At 43.4% G+C, this 23,303-nt stretch overlaps 1 protein-coding gene across 3 annotated transcripts in view; it reads left to right on the top strand.

Moving 5' to 3' along the window:
* Positions 1–23,303, top strand: part of CALN1 (calneuron 1) — a 137,712-nt gene that overhangs the window by 24,609 nt on the left and 89,800 nt on the right. For 2 of the 3 annotated variants that reach the window (XM_033922612.1, XM_033922611.1), the window contains exon 2: positions 2,468–2,601. In XM_033922612.1, coding sequence (XP_033778503.1) covers positions 2,475–2,601 — 127 coding nt within the window. In that variant the 5' untranslated portion in view covers positions 2,468–2,474. Of the gene's footprint in view, positions 1–2,464; positions 2,602–23,303 lie in introns of all 3 variants that reach the window. The other variant, XM_033922613.1, reaches the window with a different exon arrangement.

Genomic DNA, 23,303 nt, shown 5'->3' with positions numbered 1-23,303 from the left:
CATAAGAGTTTGGAGCATGTTAATCCTTTAGGGTCTAAGGACCGATGATTTGTTTTTCCTTTGTTTAATTTGAGGGTTAAACTCTTTTCTGTTACAAAATGTTTCAGTTATGTATATAAATCATTAAATAATAAAATAAAAATAAAATAAATAATCTCTTGAGCCAGCCTTTAAAAATATAATTAAATTTATTCATCCAGCTGCAACATATAGGTGCTACAATTTACGCTAACCACAGACAAGGCATCAGTTTCAAGTTTATTTCAAATTTGATAAAATTGCTTTTTTTCAAAGATTCCAAAGCGATGAATAATAATTAAAAAAAAAAAATTTGAAGAGGGAAACATACAATCTAGGGATAGAGAAACTTGCATTTCATAGGGAAATTGGGGAAGAACTACAATTTGATATAGGAAAGAGAACAAGTAAGGATAAAACAATAGGAGTTATATTATATTAGATCAGTACTTCAGATGGAAATAGTACCGTAACTTGGCTAAAAGGGCAAATTAATTAAAGGCATCTCTATACAAGAAACTTTTTAGCTTCGATTTAAATTTTTCAAGGTTCTTTTCTTCTCTTACCTTAGTAGATTCCACGTTTGGGGAGCAGTGACAGAGTGTGGTACGTCTAGTATTTTTAATTCGTAGGGATGGAGTAGTAAGTAGCTTTTTGTCCTCAGATCGTAAGGAGCGGGAAAGAGAATAAGGCATAACGACTCAGTTTAGAAATAGCAGCGCATTGAATTGTAAGTGGTTGCGCCTAAAGTTTGGTGAACAGCTGTGGACTTCTGGTACATTCTAGAACAGATTTGGTGCACAAATCTGCTCTCACAGAATACTAGCGCAGCGCCCAGTTTTTTTGGTACCTAGGCCCATTTTCTGTAAACAGTGGTAGGCTCCCTACTGGTGCCTATCTTAAGTTGAAATAGCTGTTAAAAAAAAAAAAATTAAAAAATTTGAAGCATTTAAAAATAAAAAAACGTAGGCACTTACCGCCACTTCCGTCGTGCCTATGGAGGTGCTTTATGATGCCTAAAGCCACTGAAGGTGTGGCTAATGCTGGAAGCACCTCCATGGGTGTGATTCACGTGAAAGGTAGGCACCGGAAATGTAGGGCTTCACGGGGCGGTGAATGGCCTTGTCCTCGTGGTGACTACTATTTTTTCGCTTCCCATTTCGGCAGGTTACCCGAGGCTAGCTGCGGGTATCAGCCTCTATGTCATTCTCTACATCTCATCATAATCCCCTTACATTGTATGGTGAGCCCTCCAAAACTCACCCACAACCTACTGTATCCCACTGTACACCATAACCATAGCCCTTATACCCAGTGGCGTAGTAAGGAGGAATCAGGGGGGGTGGGGGGGGGGGCAGTGCAGCCCATCTTGGAGGGAGCATTGGCACCTGTCCTCTCCGTTCCCTCCCGCTCCTTCCTGATGCCATGTGCATGTGCCCCTTCCCTTGTACCTCTTTAATTTTCCCGGCGTGAGCAGCATCACAAACTTGCTGCCCGCATCGGTGTCGGCTCTCTCTGACATCACTTCCTGGTCCCATGTCTAGGAAGTGACATCGGCGGGAGAACAGGCACTGTGTGGCAAGCATGTTCGTGATGCTGCTCGCACCAGGAAAATTAAAGCGGTACGGGAGAAGCAGCACGCTGCAGGAGACAGAGAGGGATGCCACCCCCTGGGTGCCAATCACCCTTGCTACGCCACTTCTTATGCCTTCAGGTGTCACCTATATGTAGATAACTATAACATTTGGGTGGGTTTTGGAAGACTCACACTCATCTCAAGTGTAGTAGTCAGTGTGGGATATGGTCCTGGGTCCCCTTCAATGTAATCCACGGCACTGACCACCAGACTACTCTGCTTGCTATTTATATGGGCTCAGAAGCTTGCCTGAAATCTCAAAAATGTTTCATCCACACTCTGGTAGGAGATAAAACAATGTATTGTGGCAGGAAATTAACATGCACCAGTTAAAATGACCCTGTGTTCATTTCCCCATCTAGCCAATATAATATAGGAATTAATAACCAAGTGGATTATATATGCCCCGGTTGCCAGCTATTTGTTCTCATTAAAATTCACTAGCAAAATGGAAATAAGATAAGAAACAAAAAATGTGAATGCTGCTTTCCCCTCCTCCAATGATTTTATACATTTGGAACTAAGGACATGATAGTTGAAACCTCATTCATTCTTGGAAAGCCATTTTCAGTGCCCACTTTTTCATTTAGCACTGGAAGCAGAGGGGGAAAGCAAGTGGGAAGTCTGAATTAAACCGGCATATCATGCCATTTGTCTTATGTACTCCCTCTTTGAAACGTGTTTCTCTGAGGCATAGACAGCCTTTGTCCCTGTGTTTTATAAATGTCAGCCTGTTCTACGGAAGAAGTAGATGAGATTTTAAGGTAATGGGGTATTTTTTGTTGTTGTTGTTTTCTGTCCCTCTGGGAGCAGGAAGAAGATGCCATTCCACCATGTGACTGCTGGCCTGCTGTACAAAGGGAACCATTACTTAAACAGATCTCTTTCCACTGGAAGTGACAGCGAGCAGTTAGCGTTAGCCAACATCTCCGTGGAGGAACTGGATGGTAAGAGGCATGCTTCTTAATACGAATCACAAAAACAAAAGCCAGAAATATAGGGCACAAGTGAAACAATTACATCTCAAAAATGTGCTATACTATATTGAAGGAATGCGTTAAAATAATATATTTATAAAATAGGAGGAAGCCTCAGAATTATCTTATAGCTCATATTAAACCTAGAATTCAGTCTATAACTGGCTAACACTCTTAATCCCTCGGGGAGAATGTTTGAACAATACAAAATCATTACAAAAGTTCTTTAAATAATCGACATCAGTCCTTGGCATACAAACGAGGGATTGTGGGCTCGGGCAGTAACTCATAGGTGACCAGTACCAGACATAAGTCTAAATGAGGACCTAAATGATGTATTGGACAGTTCTCATTAGACTTATTTGCATTCAGGTACTCAATCATTTTTTTCCTATTTGTCTCAGGGTATCACAAACTGTGTGCTGTGAGAAGGAGAAGCACTGGTGCCAGCTGACTGCCTACAGTCACCATGAGAGGCACATCCTGTAGGCAGTCAGCTGGCACCAGTGCCTCTCCTTGAGCGGTGCCCCCCTCCCCCCCAGTTTAGTGTGCTATGGCTTTGCAAAGTTTGCGAGACATTGCTCTGATGTACCTGGGGCAAAGGGAGATTAAGTGACTTGCTCAGGGTCACAAGGAGCAGCATGGGATTTGAATCCACCACCTCAGGGTGCTGAGGCTGTAGCTCTAACCACTGCGCCACGCACTCCCCCCACACTATTGAAAAGTAGTACAACCGTTGACGCCGTTGACAACATGACAATGCAAAACTAAAACTAAAAGCAAAACCTAAAAGAATGCAAGATGACAAATGAAACAATCAAAAAAAATTTCTAGTTCACACCCCAACTTTTATTAAGACTACCTTTGTGTTTCTTAATCATTGTTTCCCAGAATGTGATGTTAAACCAAATGTAGATTAGGAATTGCCTCAGAACCTGGTGAGAGTTGGTTAGAAATAAGAAATATCAGCATGCTGTCTGTTAAAGCACAAAAGGGTTATAGGTATTATTGCAGAGTAGGCGTCATTGGTACTGAATTTCTGAATCACCTTGGATCATACATGGGCAGCTTTGATGTATTGCACCCAATAAAAATAACGGCAACTTCTGCAAAAGCTCATATTTCACGTCGACTCCCACAGATTACAGCTCATTTATCTTAACGTGTTTGTTAGGAGTGGAGCATGGACTTACATTCAAAATGGTTTGTTCTCGAAGCAAACTTAGTTCTTTCTGCACTTTTAGTCTGTGAAATTACAGGAAATCATTGTAAGGAGGTATAAAGCTCTGATGACATTGTGTCAGCTGCTTTCATTTTTTATTTTTTTTTCCACAGAATGCCTTTGATAAAGGTTCACAAAAGTAACTTGCATTCAATTCATCCTCCAGCCACTCAAAATGTATTTTATTGCCACTGGGAGAATAGTAGAAATTGTTTTCAGGTTACACAGTATGGATTCTGAATCTCCTCTGTCCAGATCATTACATTTCTGAGAATGTTTTATTGGGATCTCTGTACCATGGTGATCGCTGCTTTCATTAGGGCTTAATCTGCAGCTAAAAACTGGGACTGTGGAGCAGGGGGAAAGGTTTGGGTGGGTCAAAAGCAGGAACCACAGGAGAAGAGGGGATAGATTAGGGATTAGAGCAGTGGTCTCAAACTCAAACCCTTTGCAGGGCCACATTTTGGATTTGTAGGTACTTGGAGGGCCTCAGAAAAAATAGTTAATGTCTTATTAAAGATATTGCAGGAGGTAAAACTCTTTATAGTTTATAAATCTTTCCTTTTGGCTAAGTCTTAATAAGAATATTGTCATTTACAGCTAGAGAAACAGGATCAAGAAACTGTTTTATTTTACTTTTGTGATTATGATAAACATACCGAAGGCCTCATAATAGTACCTGGTGGGCCGCATGTGGCCCCTGGGCCACGTGTTTGAGACCACTGGATTAGAATAACTGTTCTCTGCTTTGCTCCAGGTTCACAGCCTACTCTCCCAGTCCCTGCAGACTGCTTGGAAGAGAGGGATTATTTAGAGCAAAATGTCCTTGCTTCTCTGGAATCTGAAAATAAGTGGTGGAACTAGGCTTGCCAGTTCCACCTATCCCTGCCCTGTTATGCCCCAGTCCCACGCCCAATCATGCCCTAGCCCAGGGATGGGCGACTTCGGTCGTCGAGGGCCGGAATCGTCGGGTTTTCAGGATTTCCCCAATGAATATGTATGAGATCTATTTGTATACACTGCTTTCAATGCATATTCATTGGGGAAATCCTGAAAACCCGACTGGATTCCAGCCCTTGAGGACAGGAGTTGCCCATCCCCTCCCCCACTACATGGGTGGATTTCCTACTGCCCAATACGATTTAGAGAAGGCTTTTCAAAACCCGGACGAAGTACTGGGTTTTGAAAAAGCCATCTGGACCCCCGGACGTGTCCTCAAAGGGAGGACATGTTTGGGGAAATCCGGTCATCTGGTAACCCTAGGTGGAACTGCATTCCCGGTCGTTCCCCTACAAATTAAGGCCTGGCGTTCACAAATACAGTTACTGTACTTAAGTACATAAGAAACACCTTCACCGGATCAGACCCTAGGTCCATCTAGTCCGGCGACCTGCACACGTGGAGGCCAAGATAGGTGCTCCCTGATGGAGACCTCGATTATCTGTATCCCTCAATGTGATTTGCAAGAAGGTGTGCATCCAACCTGAGCTTGAATCCCAGAATGGTAGTCTCCACCACAACCTCCCCCGGGAGAGTATTCCAAGCGTCCACCACTCTCTGTGTGAAACAGAACTTCCTGACATTTGTCCTGGGCCTGCTGCCCCTCAGTTTCAGTCCATGACCTCTTGTCCGTGTCACATTTGAGAACGTGAATAACAATGTTTCTTGGTCTATTTTGTCGAATCCTTTTAATATTTTAAAAGTCTCTATCATATCCCCTCGCAGTCTCCTCTTTTCGAGGGTGAACAGTCCCAGTTTTCCAAGGCGTTCTTTGTAGCTCAAATTTTCCATACCTTTTACTAGTTTTGTGGCTCGCCTCTGCACCCTCTCCAGCATGGTTATATCTTTCTTTAGGTATGGAGACCAGTATTGGATACAGTATTCCAAGTGTGGTCTGACCATTGCTCTGTAAAGCGGCATTATGACGGCCTCTGATCTACTCGTGATCCCCTTCTTTATCATGCCCAACATCCTGTTTGCTTTCTTTGCCGCCGCCGCACATTGAGCCAATGGCTTCAGGTTCCTGTCTATCAGTACCCCCAAGTCTCTTTCTTGTTCGCTTTTGCCCAATGTTACACCTAACATTTTATATTCATATTCCTTGTTTTTCCTACCCAGGTGCATCACCTTGCATTTGTCTATGTTAAACTTCATCTGCCACTTTTCCGCCCAGTTCTCCAGCTGGTTCAGATCCTTCTGGAGATCCTCGCAGTCCCTTTGTGAGCCAACTGCCCAACATAGTTTTGTGTCATCTGCAAACTTGATTATATTACTTGTTGTTTCCTCTTCCAGGTCATTTATAAAGATATTGAACAAGATGGGCCCAAGAACCGAGCCCTGGGGCACGCCGCTAGTCACCTTCTCCCAGTCTGAGAATTTCCCATTTATGCTTACCCTCTGCATTCTGTTCTCTAGCCATTTGCCGATCCTTCTATTCCGCCTTCTATCCTTCTATTCGCCTTCTATTCCGTGACTTAGTAGTTTCCTCATAAGCCTTGCGTGCGGGACCTTGTCGAACGCTTTCTGGAAGTCCAAGTAAATTATATCCACCGGGTCTCCGCTATCGATTTGTTTGTTCACCTTCTCAAAAAATTGAAGTAAGTTTGTCAAACATGACTTCTCCTTCCTGAAGCCGTGTTGACTAGCTCTCATTAGGTCGTGATTCTCCAGGTGTTGCACTATGCTATCCTTAATTAGTGCTTCAACCATTTTCCCAGGAACCGACGTAAGACTCACAGGACTATAGTTGCCCGATTCTCCTCTTGATCCTTTTTTGAAGATTGGGATGACATTCGCTATCTTCCAGTCGTCTGGTATTTGCCCGGTTCTAATTGACATATTAGCTAGGGTTTGTAATAGTTCTCCAATTTCAACCTTAAGCTCCTTTAATACTCTCGGGTGAATTCCATCCAGTCCAGGGGATTTGTCACTTTTTAGTTTGTCGATCTGATAGTATATCTTGTCCAAATCCACATTCACTGTGTTGAGGCTTTCCTCTATGTCTCCGTTGAATACCCTCCCTGTTTCCAGCATTGTTATAGTGTTCTCATTGGTGAAGACAGAGGCAAAGAATGAGTTTAGCCTATCTGCAATCTGTTTATCATCTTTAATGCACCCTTTTCTCCCTTGGTCGTTGAGAGGGCCTACTGCCTCTCTTGCTGGTTTCTTCCCTTTTATATATCTAAAAAAGGGCTTGAATTTTTGGCTTCTTGCGCTATCTTTTCCTCATTGACCTTTTTGGCATCTTTTACCACTTTATGACACTTCTTCTGGTCGACCTTGTGACAGTTCCAGGCCTCCGTTGTTTTTTCATGTTTCCATTTTTTTAAACGAGTTCCTCTTTTCCCTCACTGCATCCTTCACCCCTTTAGATAGCCAAGCTGGTTCTCCTTTGTTCTTGTTTCGCCTTCCTTTGGATATCTGCGGAATGTAGAGATTCTGTGCTTCGGTGATGATGTTTTTCAGTAGGGACCATGCTTGATCAACCGTTTGGATTTCGGCTTTCCTCTTCTTGAGTTTTGTGCTTTTTTTCTGTCCTCTACAACAGTGTCCTTTAAGTTTTTTGTTGTCACTTTGGTTTTAAAGTGTGCAAGACCAGCTTCATCATTTGTTCTGTGCCTCGGGGACGAGATAAGGGGAGAGCTTTGATAAACTGGACTCATACTTTGTTAACACTGTGACTCTAGATTTTTTAAATTGTCTTAACAGGAGAGTAAAGAGTACCGCAGATTGCTAATTACTGTTGTGCACTATTGATTATTTTAAAAGGAAAGGAAGCACTCCAATTCCCTGATGCACAGCTTCGGAGCGGGATGGCAACAACAGAAAATATAGATTGCTTTCCTGTTACAGCGAGAGTCCTTTCTGTGTTTCTGAGGCCTGGGGCTGAACATTCGTGTGACTAAGGCCATGGGAGATGTGACACTCTGGCAATAATTTCCATAATTTATTTTATTTCTAACTGCATGGGCTGAAGGCCTTCTATTCTGGTTTTATTTCTAATTCTGTCTACCAAGCTGTAGTGTAGTCTTTTTAGAAACGGGTTTTGAAGAGCCGCCCGGATGTGCCTTCTAAAAAGAGGTAAACCCTAGCTCTGGTACTACTCTGCTAATGGTAGCATTAAAATTTCATTTTGCTGTGGGGCTGATGAAAATAATTTTGCTTTGTTAGAAGATAGACGGGCTAGCAATTACAGGAAGCTACAGCAAAGGTTTAATTTTGGCTAAATTTGTTTTTGCATATGCTACATTAAATAAAGTTCAGCAAGCTACTTCCAAGAAACCAGTTTACGAAGGGATCCATCTGTGTAACTCTTTAGTTACCTCACTAGGGCTCCAAAGCTCAAAGTAAACTGGGCTTGCAATATTTCATTTGGATTGATTGTTAATTCGCAGAGAGCTAAATGTGCTAAAAACAGTAAAGACCGTGCGAGTCACTATGGGCCAATTTCTAAACGGCGATCTATGTTCAAACAGCTTCACATGCAAATGAATTTTGCAGAGGGTAGCCGTAATCCCATCCGATTGCTTGATTAGAACCAGCTCCCACACATTCGCAGAACTGGTTTGGGGAAGTCCGAACAGCTGAGCGACAGGGGAAGCCCAAAAGAGCCTCCTGCCACTGAGCTGTATGGGACTTTTTCTCTTTTTTTAGTGGCACAGATGTGCATGTGTTACACAAACAATATCTGCCCCAGGAAAAAAAACCTGGATTGTATGTTATTGAATGGATTTCCCCATCTGTCAGTCTTTAAACTGCTAGTCTGTGGTTCACCTGATTACTTACATCATCAGGAGCAAATGCGATATAAGATGGGTCAGATCACATTCTTTTATAAATCTGTTCTTTTGACCCACAGATCCTCAACTGTGTTATTACTGCCAGTTCACATATGGGTATGGTATTTTTGAGCTACTGGGTTTCTTTGCCTTTAGAGATCTTCATGGAGTTGCCTTTAGAGATCTTCATGGAGTCCCCTTTGGTCCTCTCTTGTTCCTTTGGGCTAAATCTTAATCATTTGGGAAGGATATAGAGGTGAGCTGGTTCTCTATTTCGGTTATTACCCATAGCAAATACAGCAGCTTTATAGGTTCTGTTATTGCTCCCACTCCTCTCTTCAGGAACAATGGCTGTGTTAGCAAGGACCCTCTTCCCTTTACAATAACAGTGTAAAGGGAAGGAAGATAGACCACAGATCCAGCCTTGGAAGCAAGATCTAAGGACTTCTTCTAAGAACATAAGAAATGCCACTGCTGGGTCAGACCAGTGGTCCATCGTGCCCAGCAGTCTGCTCACACGGCAGCCTTTTGGTCAAAGACCAGAGCCCTAACTGAGATTAGCCATACCAGCGTACGTCCTTGTTCAGCAGGAACTTGTCTAACTTTGTCTTGAATCCCTGGAGGGTGGTTTTCCCTATGACAGACTCCGGGAGAGCGTTCTAGTTTTCTACCACTCTCTGGGTGAAGAAGAACTTCCTTATGCTTATTCGGAATCTATCCCCTTTCAACTTTAAAGAGTGCCCTCTTGTTCTCCCTACCTTGGAGTGGGTGAACAACCTGTCCTTATCTATTAAGTCTATCCCCTTCAGTACCCTGAATGTTTCAATCATGTCCCCTCTCAATCTCCTCTGTTCGAGGGAGAAGAAGCCCAGTTTCTCTAATCTTTCGCTGTACGGCAGCTCCTTCAACCCCTTAACCATCTTAGTCGCTCTTCTCTGGACCCTTTCGAGTAGTACCGTGTCCTTCTTCATGTACGGCGATCAGTGCTGTATGCAGCACTCCAGGTGAGGGTGCACCATGGCCCGGTATAGCAGCATGATAACCTTCTCCGATCTGTTTGTGATCCCCTTCTTTATCATTCCTAGCATTCTGTTCGCCTTATCGCCGCTGCCGCACATTGCGTGGACGGCTTCATTGACTTGTCGATCAGAACTCCCAAATTCCTTTCCTGGGCGGTCTCTCCAAGTACCGCCCTGGACATCCTGTATTCATGCATGAGATTTTTGTTACCGACATGCATCACTTTACACTTATCCCCACTGAACCTCATCTGCCATGTCGATGCCCATTCCTCGAGCCTGATTATGTCACGTTGCAGATCTTCAAAACCCCCCTACGTCTTCTCCTCACTATGTGATACAAAGGCCAGAGAAGTTGGAGCCAAAGACATGGGATACAATGGACTAGGTTTTTATACCAACACAGTTTCCCACTAAGAGTTGTCTCCTCCTATGATTTTTAATCATGGGTAGAAGAGCCAAAGAGCCAGAATCTTGTTCCAGAAGTTATAGTGGTATGTAGAAGTCAAACGCCAATATTCTGGTAGAGCCAATAGAAGGCTTTTGCAATTCCATAACCCTTTAATTGGTAGATGGTGAAAAGTTGTAGGAAAAAAATTTCTTTGTGTTAAACAAGAGCAACAGTGCCATGTAACAGACAGTTGGAGATGTAGATCTCCCATAAGAGCCATAGAAAACAAGTTGCTTCTGAGCAACAATGCCACATAAAAGGTTAAGGGAACAGGCCCCATAAGTTCTCTACAGATTTTCACTATGATAATTCTGAGAACTCAGCAGGCTAGTGTGCTTCCAAGAGATGGCTGAGAAGCCCTTCTGGTGCCAGTCAAATTTTCAACCATGTTACAGGATATTCAGGGGGGGAATTCTAAATACAGTGTTGAATCTCTATTCTATGAAGGGTGCCTTACCTTAAAGAATACCAGTATAGTTAGGTTAGGTTGCACCTAACTCTTGGTACTTGATTTACACCTGGTAGAAAAAAGTATAAGTCCGGCACCCAAAGTTAGGTGTGGATTGGCAATGCTCTATAATTTGTTGCCAATGTGTGGGAACACCTATGACCCTCCCATGCCCTTGCATGGAAAATCTGGTAAACCTATATATGGGATTAATTTGCATGTAGTGCTTCCATCATATCCAAATAGATCTCATTCATTGTGGAAAAATTGAAATCCAACTGGGTTGTGGCCCTTGAGGACTGATTTAGAGTGAAAGTGTCCTTGATGGCAGGGCCCTGGCAGAAACAGCCAGTTTTTTTATGTCCGGGGGGGGGGGGGAGGGGAGGAGCAGACCTCTAGACCAGTGATTCCCAACCCTGTCCTGGAGGAACACCAGGCCAATCGGGTTTTCAGGCTAACCCTAATGAATATGCATGAGAGAGATTTGCATATGATGGAAGTGATAGGCATGCAAATTTGCTTCATGCATATTCATTAGGGCTAGCTTGAAAACCCAATTGGCCTGGTGTTCCTCCAGGACAGGGTTGGGAACCACTGCTCTAGACATCAATGTGAAACTGTAGGGCTGTTTACATAGGTGCTGTTTTATTCAAAATCCATTTGAGAGAGCAACTAATACTCCCCTTGCACTCAACCTAGCTACACCTTTGGGCCCCTATTCCATGCAGCCCATGAAGGCGAGAACTTGGCCTGGTTCTTAGACAGAGATGATGGTGCTTGTGGTAGGGTTACTAGATTTTCCATCTGGAAAATCTGGACTCTTAGTCCCACCTCCAAGCCCGCCCAGTCCCGCCCAACCCCATCATGCCCCTGATCTGGCCCCCAAGCCCACCCCGTTGCCTCCTCTTGTCGGGCAGGACATCCGTGCGTGCGTGGTCACGATGCAATGACATCACGCTGATGCCCTCCTGCATGAAGGAAAGCTTTTCAAAACCCGGACGGACCCCTCAAAAGGAGGGAAATCCGGAGGTTTGTTAACCCTAGGTTGTGGTAGGGGGTTACATAAACTAGTGGGAAATGATTTGCTGCAGAGTTTTGCCCATTATATCATAAACTGCATCCCCTGAAGAGAGAACGGTACCTTTTTCATCTGACCGCTGTGCAAGCCCTGTTTCAAGATTTGTGGTTTTTAATCCAGAACGTTAATCTTCATGAATCACTATGAGTGACTGAGGCTATGATTTACATCTTATACTTGCAACAGCTTCTGGACATATGAGATTCAGAAGGGTGTATATAATTCCTCTTTAAGAATGAAGACGGTGAGAAAGGTACTGTTTTGCAGGCCCAGAGCCAGAAATTATATTAAATCCCTTTGATTATGCTGGTGAGGTAGTCCCACCTTTGTCTATGGAAGGACTATGAAAAGCTTGTGATCAGCTATTTTGAAGAAATCTGTGCTTGGGGATTTTTGCTTTGAAGGTGGTGGAATGGGGGGAGAGGGGGCACTATCATTATTATAATTTGGCCCAGATATTGCCACCTGTATAAGTAGCACTGACTGGGGTATACTTGGATTTTCAAAGGCGTTATCGAGAGAGTGCTGCTGAAAAGATCCTTAATTAGCATCTCTGAATACATTGAACATAAGAACATAAGAAAAGCCTTCACCGGATCAGACCGAGGTCCATCCAGTCCGGTGATCCGCACACGCGGCGGCCCCTTTAGGTACTGCCGAATGGAGACCCAGATATACCATAGCCCTCAATATGATTTGCAAGAAGGTGTGCATCCTACTTGCGCTTGAATCCCAGAACAGTTATCTCTGTCACAACATCCTCTGGGAGAGCATTCCAAATTCCCACCACGCACTGTGTAAAAAAGTACTTCCTGATATCTGTCCTGAACCTGCTGCCACTCAGTTTCAGTCTATGACCTCTTGTCCGTGTCACATCTGAAAGAGTTAGTAATGCTGCTTCTTGGTCTATTATATCCAATCCTTTTATTTTAAAAGTCTCTATTAAATCCCCTCTCAGTCTTCTCTGCTCGAGGGTAAATAGTCCCAGTTTCCTAAGGCATTCTATGTAGCTCAAATTCTCCAATCCCTTGACAAGTTTCGTGGCTCGCCTCTGTACCCTCTCCAGCAGAATTATATCTTTCTTGAGGTATGGAGACCAGTGTTGTACACAGTATTCCAACTGCGGTCTGACCATTGCTCTATAAAGTGGCATTATTACTTCTTCCGATCTACTCGTGATCCCCTTCTTAATCATACCCAACATCCTATTAGCTTTCTTCGCCGCTGCCGCGCATTGAGCCGAAGGCTTTAGGGTTCTGTCAATCAGTACCCCCAAATCCCTTTCTTGTTCGCAATTTGCTAATGTCGCCCCCAACATCTTATACTCGTGTTCATTGTTTTTTTTCCCTAGATGCATCACCTTGCATTTGTTTATGTTAAAATTCATCTGCCACTTTGTTGCCCACGCTTCTAGCTTGTTCAAATCCTCCTGGAGTTCCTCGCAGTCCCTTTGAGAGTCAACCACGCGAGATAGTTTTGTATCGTCTGCAAACTTTATTATATTGCAAGTTGTTTCATCTTCTAGATCGTTTATAAAAATATTGAACAAGATAGGCCCAAGAACCGAGCCCTGGGGCACGCCGCTAGTCACCCTCTCCCATTCCGAGAATTTCCCGTTTATGTTAACCCTCTGCATTCTGTTCTCCAACCACTTGTCGATCCATCTGTGCACTTCACCTCCTATTCCATGGCTTAGTAGTTTCTTCATAAGCCTTGCATGTGGAACCTTGTCAAACGCTTTCTGGAAGTCCAAGTAAACTATGTCCACTGAATTTCCATTATCTACTTGTTTGTTTACTTTCTCAAAGAATTGTAGTAAATTTGTCAAACATGACTTCCCTTTCCTAAAGCCGTGTTGACTAGCCCTTATTAGGTTGTGATTCTCCAAATGTTGTACAATATTGTCTTTAATTAGTGTTTCAATTATCTTCCCAGGAACCGAAGTGAGGCTCACAGGTCTATAGTTTCCCGGATCACCTCTTGAACCTTTTTTGAAAATTGGGATAACATTTGCTATCCTCCAGTCTTCTGGTATTTGGCCGGTTCTAATTGACATATTAGCTACAGATTGTAGCAATTCACCAATTTCGACCTTGAGTTCCTTTAATACTCTCGGGTGAATTCCATCCGGTCCAGGGGATTTGTCGCTTTTCAGTTTGTCAATCTGAGAGTATAACATGTCCAACGTCACATTTACTGTTGTGAGGCTTTCTTCTATGCCTCCGGTGAATATCTTTCCTGCGTCTGGCACTGTTGAAATGTCTTCTTTAGTGAAGACAGAGGCAAAGAGTGAATTTAACCTATCGGCAACCTGTTTATCCTCCTTAATTGACCCTTTCTTTCCTTGGTCGTCGAGAGGGCCCAACTGCCTCTCTTGCTGGTTTCTTACCAGCATTGAAAAATGCACTCTTCACTCCAGGGATCCCATGGGCAGAAAGCTATAAAGACTAAGGCCCAGATTCACTAAAGATAGTGATTCAATCATTTTTGGCCGATTCTGAAACAGCGATTGATTCATTATCTTGTTTGCATGCACGGAGGTGCAAATCATTTGCATGCAAACTCCTCGACTCATTGCCTGATTGCCTACAGGACGTGCCTCGCGTCCTGTAGGCAGTCAGCTGGCGCCAGCGCCTCTCCTCCTCCCCCGTATACTACGGCACACCTGAAATCTCAGGAGGCACACAGCTTGAGACACACTACTCTAAAACAACTGTGGATGTGCTGCCACTAGTATTGACAGATCATTATCTCTTGTTTCAGTTGGCGTTGCTTGAGAGTAAGACAAATATTAGGAGAGCTGTGATTGATATGTCAGAGGGAAGATGGACTTTGTGTCTCTGAAGAATACTTACATGCATTTCAGGAAGCTCCTAAAAACACTTCTTTTCCCCAAACATGACAACCCAGCTTAAAATAATTCCCATTTCACATACTAACCTAAGTCTGGACCACCCCTCCTCATTATTTCACCTCTCACATGCCTCTGCTGTATTCCTGCTAATTGTTATGCATGATTGTAAACTTGTATGATTCCTAAATGTCGAAATTTGCTGTCTCTCCCTGGACTTCTTTTTCCTTTCTGTAAACCGCTTTAAGTTTGAGCCAAAAGGCTAATGCGGTATAAATAAAGATTTATGTTATGTTATGTACTTGAGCCCTATTACTGGGTGATGTGTCTAGTACAGAATGACACGGGAACAAATTTGTCCCTGTCCACACGGGATCCATCTCCAACCCCATTCCGTCCCAGCGAGTTCTGTCCCTATCCCTGCCCCATCCCTACAAGCCTCGTCCTCATCTGCACAAGCTTCGAACACTTTAAAATCATAAGTATTCAAGGCTTGTGCAGATAAGGGCAGAGCGTACAGGGATGGAACAGGGACAGAACTCATGGGGACGAGAGAGATCCTGTGGGGGGGCAGGGACAAATTTGTCCCCGTGCCATTCTCTAGAGCAGTGGTTCCCAACCCAGTCCTGGAGGACCACCAGGCCAATCGGGTTTTCAGGCTAGCAGATTTGCATGCCTGCCACCTCCATTATATGCAAATCTCTCTCATGCATATTCATTAGGGCTAGCCTGAAAACCCGATTGGCCTGGTGGTCCTCCAGGACAGGGTTGGGAACCACTGAAGACTGTGGAACATTGGAATACTACTTTGACTCAGATTTTAGATCAAATTTACCCTGTGAGAATGATTAAGATCAAACATATGGCTGAGTGTCTACCATTTTCTTTACTTCTGAGTTATAGCAATTGCGGTGTGAATTAACTGAAGCAGAGCTTGAGAGGAAGAAAAAGAGGACATCTATTTAATTAAATTGCAGGAATACGAATTAGTTATTGTTAGGGAAAGGGGAAGTTATTACCAGAAGCAAATCAATGAGTCTTTGAACCGTCCTAAGGAACTGTTTTCAGTTCATTGACCCAGACAGTGAAACTGCTAGAAATCAGTGCATCTTTTTTCCCAAATGATTTTGTGGATTTTGTTGAATCAAAAATGTCTGATATGTTATCTTTGTTTCTGAATAATCAGGGGGTGGAAGCCTGAACAAGCTGAATTTTTACAGATGCTTAAACAGAAACTGAATGCAAACAGACTACAAATAGACCCTTGTCAGGTACAAAATAAGTGCCCATAAACTTAACAGATGAATATGTAGAAAAAAATTAAACTTAAACTGGAAGAAGCCACATTCTGCAGGCAGTATAATGCTAGAGAATGAGAAATGGAAACTGCCCCTGCACTCTTCAAACTATAAAGAAAGCAGTGACATTTTTCCATTCACTGAATTAAGAAAAAAATTCATCTTTCTACCTTTGTTGTCTGGTTGTTTTGTTTTTTTCTAATCACGTTTTTCGTGCATGTTGGAAGACTTGATTGGAGCATACAAGGAAGATGATTTATTCTATTGCTGGTCCAAAAGAACTGAACAAAATATTGCTGACACTCGGAAGACAGAAAATGTTCTTGTTCACAAATGCTTGCTACCACAAGCTTAATAAATGGGAGCTTAATAAATCCGTAGAACTTGGTTTGAATGAATGTTGTATATAGCTTGTTGTGCGATATGGCTGCTTTTATACTGTGATTATGTGTGTTTTTGATTATACTCTGCCTTGGATATAGAAATAGATTTACATTTAGATTTATCATATTTGAAATTAGTACTACAAGTACCATAATGCAATGGGAGGGGGGAATGGTCAGAAATCCATACTAAGCCCAAATCTTCCTTGAACTGTGCCATTGGAAATCTCTGCATGACTTGGCAGCTACTCTGTTAATAAGATCTCCATCTGACAAGTATTAGATCACTTCCAATAGAGTCAAAGTTGAAAAGTTCTAGAAAATTCAGCCGCAAGCAAGTTTTCTCCTCCTTCCTCTGATAATCAGCAAAATAAGTATCAAAAGTGAAAAAGTTTTAGTACATAGATAGATCATCCACAGTATTTAATTTTACTGGCAGTAGCTTTGATATATGGTTTGTGTTCAGCTACTGAATAAATCCTCTAGCCATAACTATTAAAGTCCATTAATCAAACATAAGAGACTATTTGTTATGGCAACCCATATGGTATAATGTCGCGGTGAGCAGGCTAGGCTAGGACTGGCTTTTAGCCCGTTGCCTTTAGGGACCTATAGTTTCAATAGCTGGGAGGAACACAAGCCCTAGAAATCCACTGATATGATGGTGTAAAACCAGGACTGGATTGCATTCCCTCTTTTTAACATGCAGTAGAGCAACTTGGACTGCTTATCTGTTTATGGGAGCATTTCACTAAGAAGCACTGTTAAGCAAGAATTTAGCTCTAGATTTTTGTTAGATATAATCATCATTTTCTGTATCCTAATTTAGGAGTACATTGCTGTATATCTATCATATGTATGTCATCACCAGTTTACAATATATCCAAACCTCATTCCCATCCCATCTAAAACACCACACCCCCAATACAATGCTCCCAATATATCCTCCCCCCACCCCACAGTACCCCTCCCAAAACAAATATATATATATATATATATATATATATATATATATATATTATTGTGTGAGTGTGGTGGTGGAAGTGGTTTGACCTAGTCCATCTTGAGTATCTCAGGGATATAAGAATCCAATTACATAAGAACATAAGAATTGCCGCTGCTGGGTCAGACCAGTGGTCCATCGTGCCCAGTAGTCCGCTCACGCGGCGGCCCCCAGGTCAAAGACCAGTGCTCTAAACGAGCCTAGCCTCACCTGCTTACGTTCCAGTTTAGCAGGAAATTGTCCAACTTTGTCTTGAATCCCTGGAGGGTGTTTTCCCCTATAACAGACTCCGGAAGAGCTTTCCAGTTTTCTACCACTCTCTAGGTAAAGAAGAACTTACGTTTCTACAGAATCTATCCCCTTTCAACTTTAGAGAGTGCCCTCTCGTTCTCCCTACCTTGGAAAGAATGAACAGTCTGTCTTTCTCTACTAAGTCTATTCCCTTCAGTATTTTGAATGTTCCGGTCATGTCCCCTCTGAGTCTCCTCTTTTCAAGGGAGAAGAGGCCCAGTTTCTCCAATCTCTCACTGTATGGCAACTCCTCCAGTCCCTTAACCATTTTAGTCGCTCTTCTCTGGACCCTTTCGAGTAGTACCGTGTCCTTCTTCATGTATGGCGACCAGTGTTGGACGCAGTACTCCAGGTGAGGGCGCACCATGGCCCGGTACAGCGGCATGATAATCTTCTCCGATCTGTTCATGATCCCCTTCTTAATCATTCCTAGCATTCTGTTCGCCCTTTTCGCCGCCGACGCACATTGCATGGACAACTGCATTGACTTGTCAATCAGAATTCCCAAGTCTCTTTCCTGGGAGGTCTGTATTCATTCATGAGATTTTTGATGCCGACATGCATCACTTTACTCTTATCCACATTGAACCTTATTTGCCTTGTCGATGCCCATTTCTCATGCTTGAATATGTCACGTTGCAGATCTTCGTAATCCCCCTGTGTCTTCGCTACTCTGATTAACTTTGTATTGTCCGCAAATTTAATCACCTCATTCGTTGTACCAATGTCCAGATCATTTATAAAGATGTTGAAGAGCACGGGTCCAAGCACCGAGCCCTGCGGCATCCCACTGCTGACGCTCTTCCAGTCTGAGTATTGTCCATTTACCCCCACTCTTTGTTTCCTATGCTCCAGCCAGTTTTTAATCCACGTGAGTATTTCACCCTCGATTCGCAATTTTCCAAAGTAGTCATTCATGTGGAACCTTGTCGAACGCCTTCTGAAAATCCAGATATACAATGTCAATCGGGTCGCCCTTGTCTATCTGCCTGTTTACTCCCTCGAAGAAGTGCAGCAAGTTCGTCAAACAAGATCTGCCTTTGCTGAAACCGTGCTGGCTGGTCCTCATTAGACTGTCCGTCAAGGTGATCAAAGATGCGGTCCTTTATCAGCGCCTCTACCATCTTTCCCGATACCGACGTCAGACTCACCGGTCTGTAGTTTCCCGGATCTTCCCTCGAACCTTTTTTGAAGATCGGCGTAATATTTGCCACCTTCCAGTTTTCTGGAATCTTTCCCGATTTGCTGTTTAGATTGTAAGCTCTTTCGAGCAGGGACTGTTTTCTTTCTCTTTGCGACTCCATGCAGCGCTGCGTGCGTCTAGTAGCTCTATAGAAATAGGGTGGGGGAGGGTATATTCAGGGTATTGTATTGGCGGTGTGGAGTTTTAGATGGGTTGGGAATGGGGTGTGGGTATATTGTAAACTGGTGATGACATGTTTCATGCTTTTGTTTGTTTTTGTTGTTGGATTACTAGGGATTTTGGCTTTTTTTTTTTAACCATTGCTACTTTCTGTGTTGTTTTCTATTCTGTCGTTCAGCAATAAAAACTGTTGAAACCTAAACTGTGTTAATCATCTACTGTGGGAATTAGCGCATGCTATAATTGCAGAACTGCACTAACAGTTAATCCGTGGCTTGACACGTAAGCCCCGATTCTCATAGAGACTCCGAAAGTTAGGTGGAGGTAGATGCCCCACCGCTGCCTAACTTAATTGATTTCATTGGTGAGCACCTTGAAATAGCAGGCCCCTCCCGCACACGAAACGCCCACCTATTCACCTTTCCCTCCCTAAAAGGCTGCCTCTACAAGAGATTCATTGATAGAACCCTAGCATTCCAAGCGGGCAAATGGAACAATTGCCTTACCGCCCTCATCTCCAACTCCCCGCCCTACCACCTGTTCAGGAAGTCACTAAAAACCTACCTCTTCGACAAATTCCGCTAACGCTGCCTTCCCTCCTTCCCTGCACCCTCCTGACCTCGACATGCCTCCATTCCCTCTGACTACGCCCCCCTCCCAAGCCACTATGGCTTCTCTTTCTCAATCTCTGTTTTATCTAATTGCCCTGCCTTTTCATTGCCTCACATTTAACATCACTGTAAATGTACCACCGCTATAACATGTAACATCGCTGTATACGTACAGTCTCTTCTTTAGTATATGCCTTTTTATTACTGCTATTTATGTAACATCTCTGTAAATGTAACAACACTGTAATATGTATCATCGCTGTAAATGTACAGTCTCTTCTATTGTTAACCGCATTGAACTTCCATGGTATTGCGGTATACAAGAATAAAGTTATTATTATTATTATTATAAAAGATGCGGTAAATGATCACATCATTTAAAACCAATTAAAGTAAAAATAAAAATGTAGGCGGCTACAGAACAGGCCGCCGATACCCTATCCACTGCCAGCGCTTACGATCAAAGTTGGCGTGGCTTGCCCCTGTGGATGCAATTTTTGTGTAAAGTAGGCGCTGGAAACGAAGGCCAGGAAAACCCTGGCCTACATTTCTGACATCTACTGTACACGTGGCCCTGATTCTACAGCCAGCGCCAGCATATGATTACTACGCGGCCTGCGCCGGTTTTAGAGGCACTGTCTGATACCATTGCCGGTTGCAGCATCTGGCCTTAGGGGGCAAATCTTAGAATACAGGTGTAACCCTTAGTAGATAAATTGGTTATTGATAGACTATAGATGTGTATTAATCAAATTGGCCTTTTGATCCGAGCAATTTTTCTGGTAGTTTTTGATGTCATGTTTGCGAGACCAGAGCAGGCTGTCAGGAAATGTACTAATTTGTCTTTTGCTTGGCAACTGAAGCTGTGAGGAAGGAGGAGGAGGTTTCTGAGGAGGGAGAAATCAGTGGGTGTTTCCTTTGTTCTAGGAGATAGTTGCAGGAGGCTGTCAAAAAGAACAGTTTGTAGTGATGAGTGAAAGCAGTGAGAAATCGGAGAGCTGAATTCGCTGAGATTTTGAAGTACAGTAATTCCTGAGGGAAAAAGTAAGGAATCCACCCTTAGACACTCATTCGCCATAAGTGGAGGCACCAGATAACGATAATCTTGCAGTGCTATATAGAAGATTGCTTTTATTATCTCTGGGCTTTCACCTTTATGGATTGTTTATTGGACAATTGATGAAGACTATTGTGCCACAACACAGCACTTGTTGAGTCCATAACCACTCAACTACTGTACACATAAAGTCTTTTATAAAAATTTTTATCTCCTATGGTTGGGCAAGAGGGCCCGACTACCTTACAAGTTGGCGGCGACTCTGTGGTACAAGGGCGGCCTGGGTTTGCTGAATATCCGCTATCTGACAGTTAGTTGCGGCATGCGCCATATTAATGACTTTTTTCGGGGTTCCACTGCTTTCACCAATACCTTTTTAGAACTTTCTTGTTTCTGGACTACGCACTTTAGTGCATACCTTCATTCTGTCGCCTCTACTTCTCCTGAGCCTCTCACTAGCAAGGTGCTGCATCGCTCTCTGTGAAAGGCTTGGCACTGGGTCTGTACGTTTTATTCTGTTAACCCTACCGTTACTCCTTTTCTGCCTATTCGTTTCAATAACTATTTCCTTCCTGGGGTTGATGGAGTGAGTTTTGCTAGATGGGAAACAAGGGGCATTCATTATGTGTTTCAATTGGTGGATGACGATGGGAGAATTAGGTCCTTCAATCAGTTGCGGGAAGAATTTGATATCCCGCCCACTGATTCTTTTGCCTATATGCAAATTCAACATTATCTTCATTCCCTACCCTCTAGTTCCTGTCAGGAGTTGTTATCTACGGCCTTTACTAATAATGGCTCTCAACTTCCTGTTCCCCTTAAATTTCACCATCGTCATTTGAAGGATGAGTCCCCCTTGTTCGATCATTCTAGATTAAGGGATGTTTGGCCCGGGACTTTGGGGTAGGCTTACCTGATGATGTGATTTTGAATGCTGTTCGCAGGTTGTCTACTTATCGTAAATATAGGACTTTTTGGGAACAACACTATAAACTGGTCCTTTGATTGTACATTTCTCCTAAAAGGGCTTACCTCTCTGGATTTAGGGAGTCAGCTGCCTGCCCACGGTGCCAGACACCTGAGGCAGGCTTGGGACATATGTTTTGGACCTACCACAACATTTGTTCTTTTTGGGATGCCGTTTTTCTTTTTGTGGAGCGCCTTTGGAACATTACTGTCCGTCGTTCTCCTTTGGTTTTATTTGGAGCTGTGCCCCACTATCCCCCCCGTATACTGGGGGTTGCTGCCTTCCTCAAATGGACAGTTCTTCTTGCATTGAAATGCATCCTGCTTAAATGGCTTGATCAGGAGGCACCAGACTACTCTCTCTGGCGATGCCGGATGATTACTCTTCTGATGTAGGAACAACGAGATGCGTCAGACTTTTCCTCTCTCCTGGGGCGCTCTTTTCAGCGCACTTGGGAACCCTTTTGGACTACCATGACACCTTTGACGCGTAGCCGATTGCGTAATTGTTGATGCATTTTCATATAGCTGTATTCCTTTTATGTGTACTATTACCCCTTTTTGTGGTACTGCTGTGCATCTTGGGGGTTGTATTTGGATGGAGGACCGGGGGTGGGGTGGGACTTGGTTGGGGGGATGGGTAACTGGATACTGGAGGTTTTTTGATATACCTTGAGCTTGTATTGCTGTTTTCTTTGAGCTGTTGTACGTTTTCTTTCTGAGCTCAATAAAATATATTTGAACATAAGTTTTTATCAAGGAGATTCCTAGATTGTCAGTGGGGGGGGGGAGGGGGGGGTGTTGGTTGTTTCCACTGTTTTTTCTGCCATCTTAATTTAGGTGTTGGGTTATGGAACTGACCGCTTAGAATGTAAGCCCTTTAGGGCTCCTTTTACGAAGGCGCGTTAGGGCCTTAACGCGCGGAATAGCGTGCGCTAAAATGCTGAAGGCGGTAGCTTTTTGGCTAGCGTGCGCTAATCCGGTGCGTGCGCTAAAAATGCCAGCGCACCTTCGTAAAAGGAGCCCTTAGTGTTGGAACAAATTTCTCTGATCTGTGATAACCGAGAAAATTCTGAACCAGAACAAAAGCTGTTAATTCAGAATAATAATAATAATAATAATAATTTATTTCTTATATACCGTGAAGTTCGAAGCGGTTTTAGCAGACACTGCAGCACACATGACGTTCCCACGCTTTATCTTGGTCACCAACGGTACTGCCAAAATAATGCTTGTATGCACTTTGAAGTCTGCTGGACAGATTCTTTCGCTGATGATGTACAGTAAATAGTCCACAGACATAACAGAAATTCTCAGAATGGTTAATACAACCTCATCTGTTCATAATAATATCTTAGTCAAAAACAAACAAAATATAAAAATTCAGCACAATCACTTTTTAGTATAAACTTTCAAATTACTGGTATATGTGATCGATGAGCTGTCCTAAAATGCAATACAGTGTTCCCCTGCTCATTCGCGGTATTTTCCGACCGCGAACCACCAACAAGGAGAGGGCAGCGGGAGAGGCAGGAGAGAGCAGCCGGAGCTCCAAGTGTGCAGGAAATCACTCGGGGTACGCTCCGACCGCCTCTTCCTGTACTAAGTCGGGCCTTATCCAATGAGGAGATGCTTTGACACGCAGCTCCTGATTGGATAAGGCCCAACTTAGTGCAGGTAAAGGAAGTCGGAGCATATTGCGAGTGATTTCCTGCACTCACGGCGCTCCGGCTGCTCTCCTGCTGCCCTCTTCAGGCTTCCCCATGAAAAACTGTATTCGCAGTTTTTCGAGATTCGCGGGGGTTCCTGGAATGGAACCCCCGCAAATATCGGGAGAGTACTGTATTGTGTTA

The sequence above is a fragment of the Geotrypetes seraphini genome, chromosome 15, assembly GCF_902459505.1.
Source record: "Geotrypetes seraphini chromosome 15, aGeoSer1.1, whole genome shotgun sequence".
In the NCBI taxonomy this organism is placed as follows: domain Eukaryota; kingdom Metazoa; phylum Chordata; class Amphibia; order Gymnophiona; family Dermophiidae; genus Geotrypetes; species Geotrypetes seraphini.
Note: the sequence above shows the minus strand (reverse complement) of the source record. Positions and strands in the feature narration are given on the sequence as shown.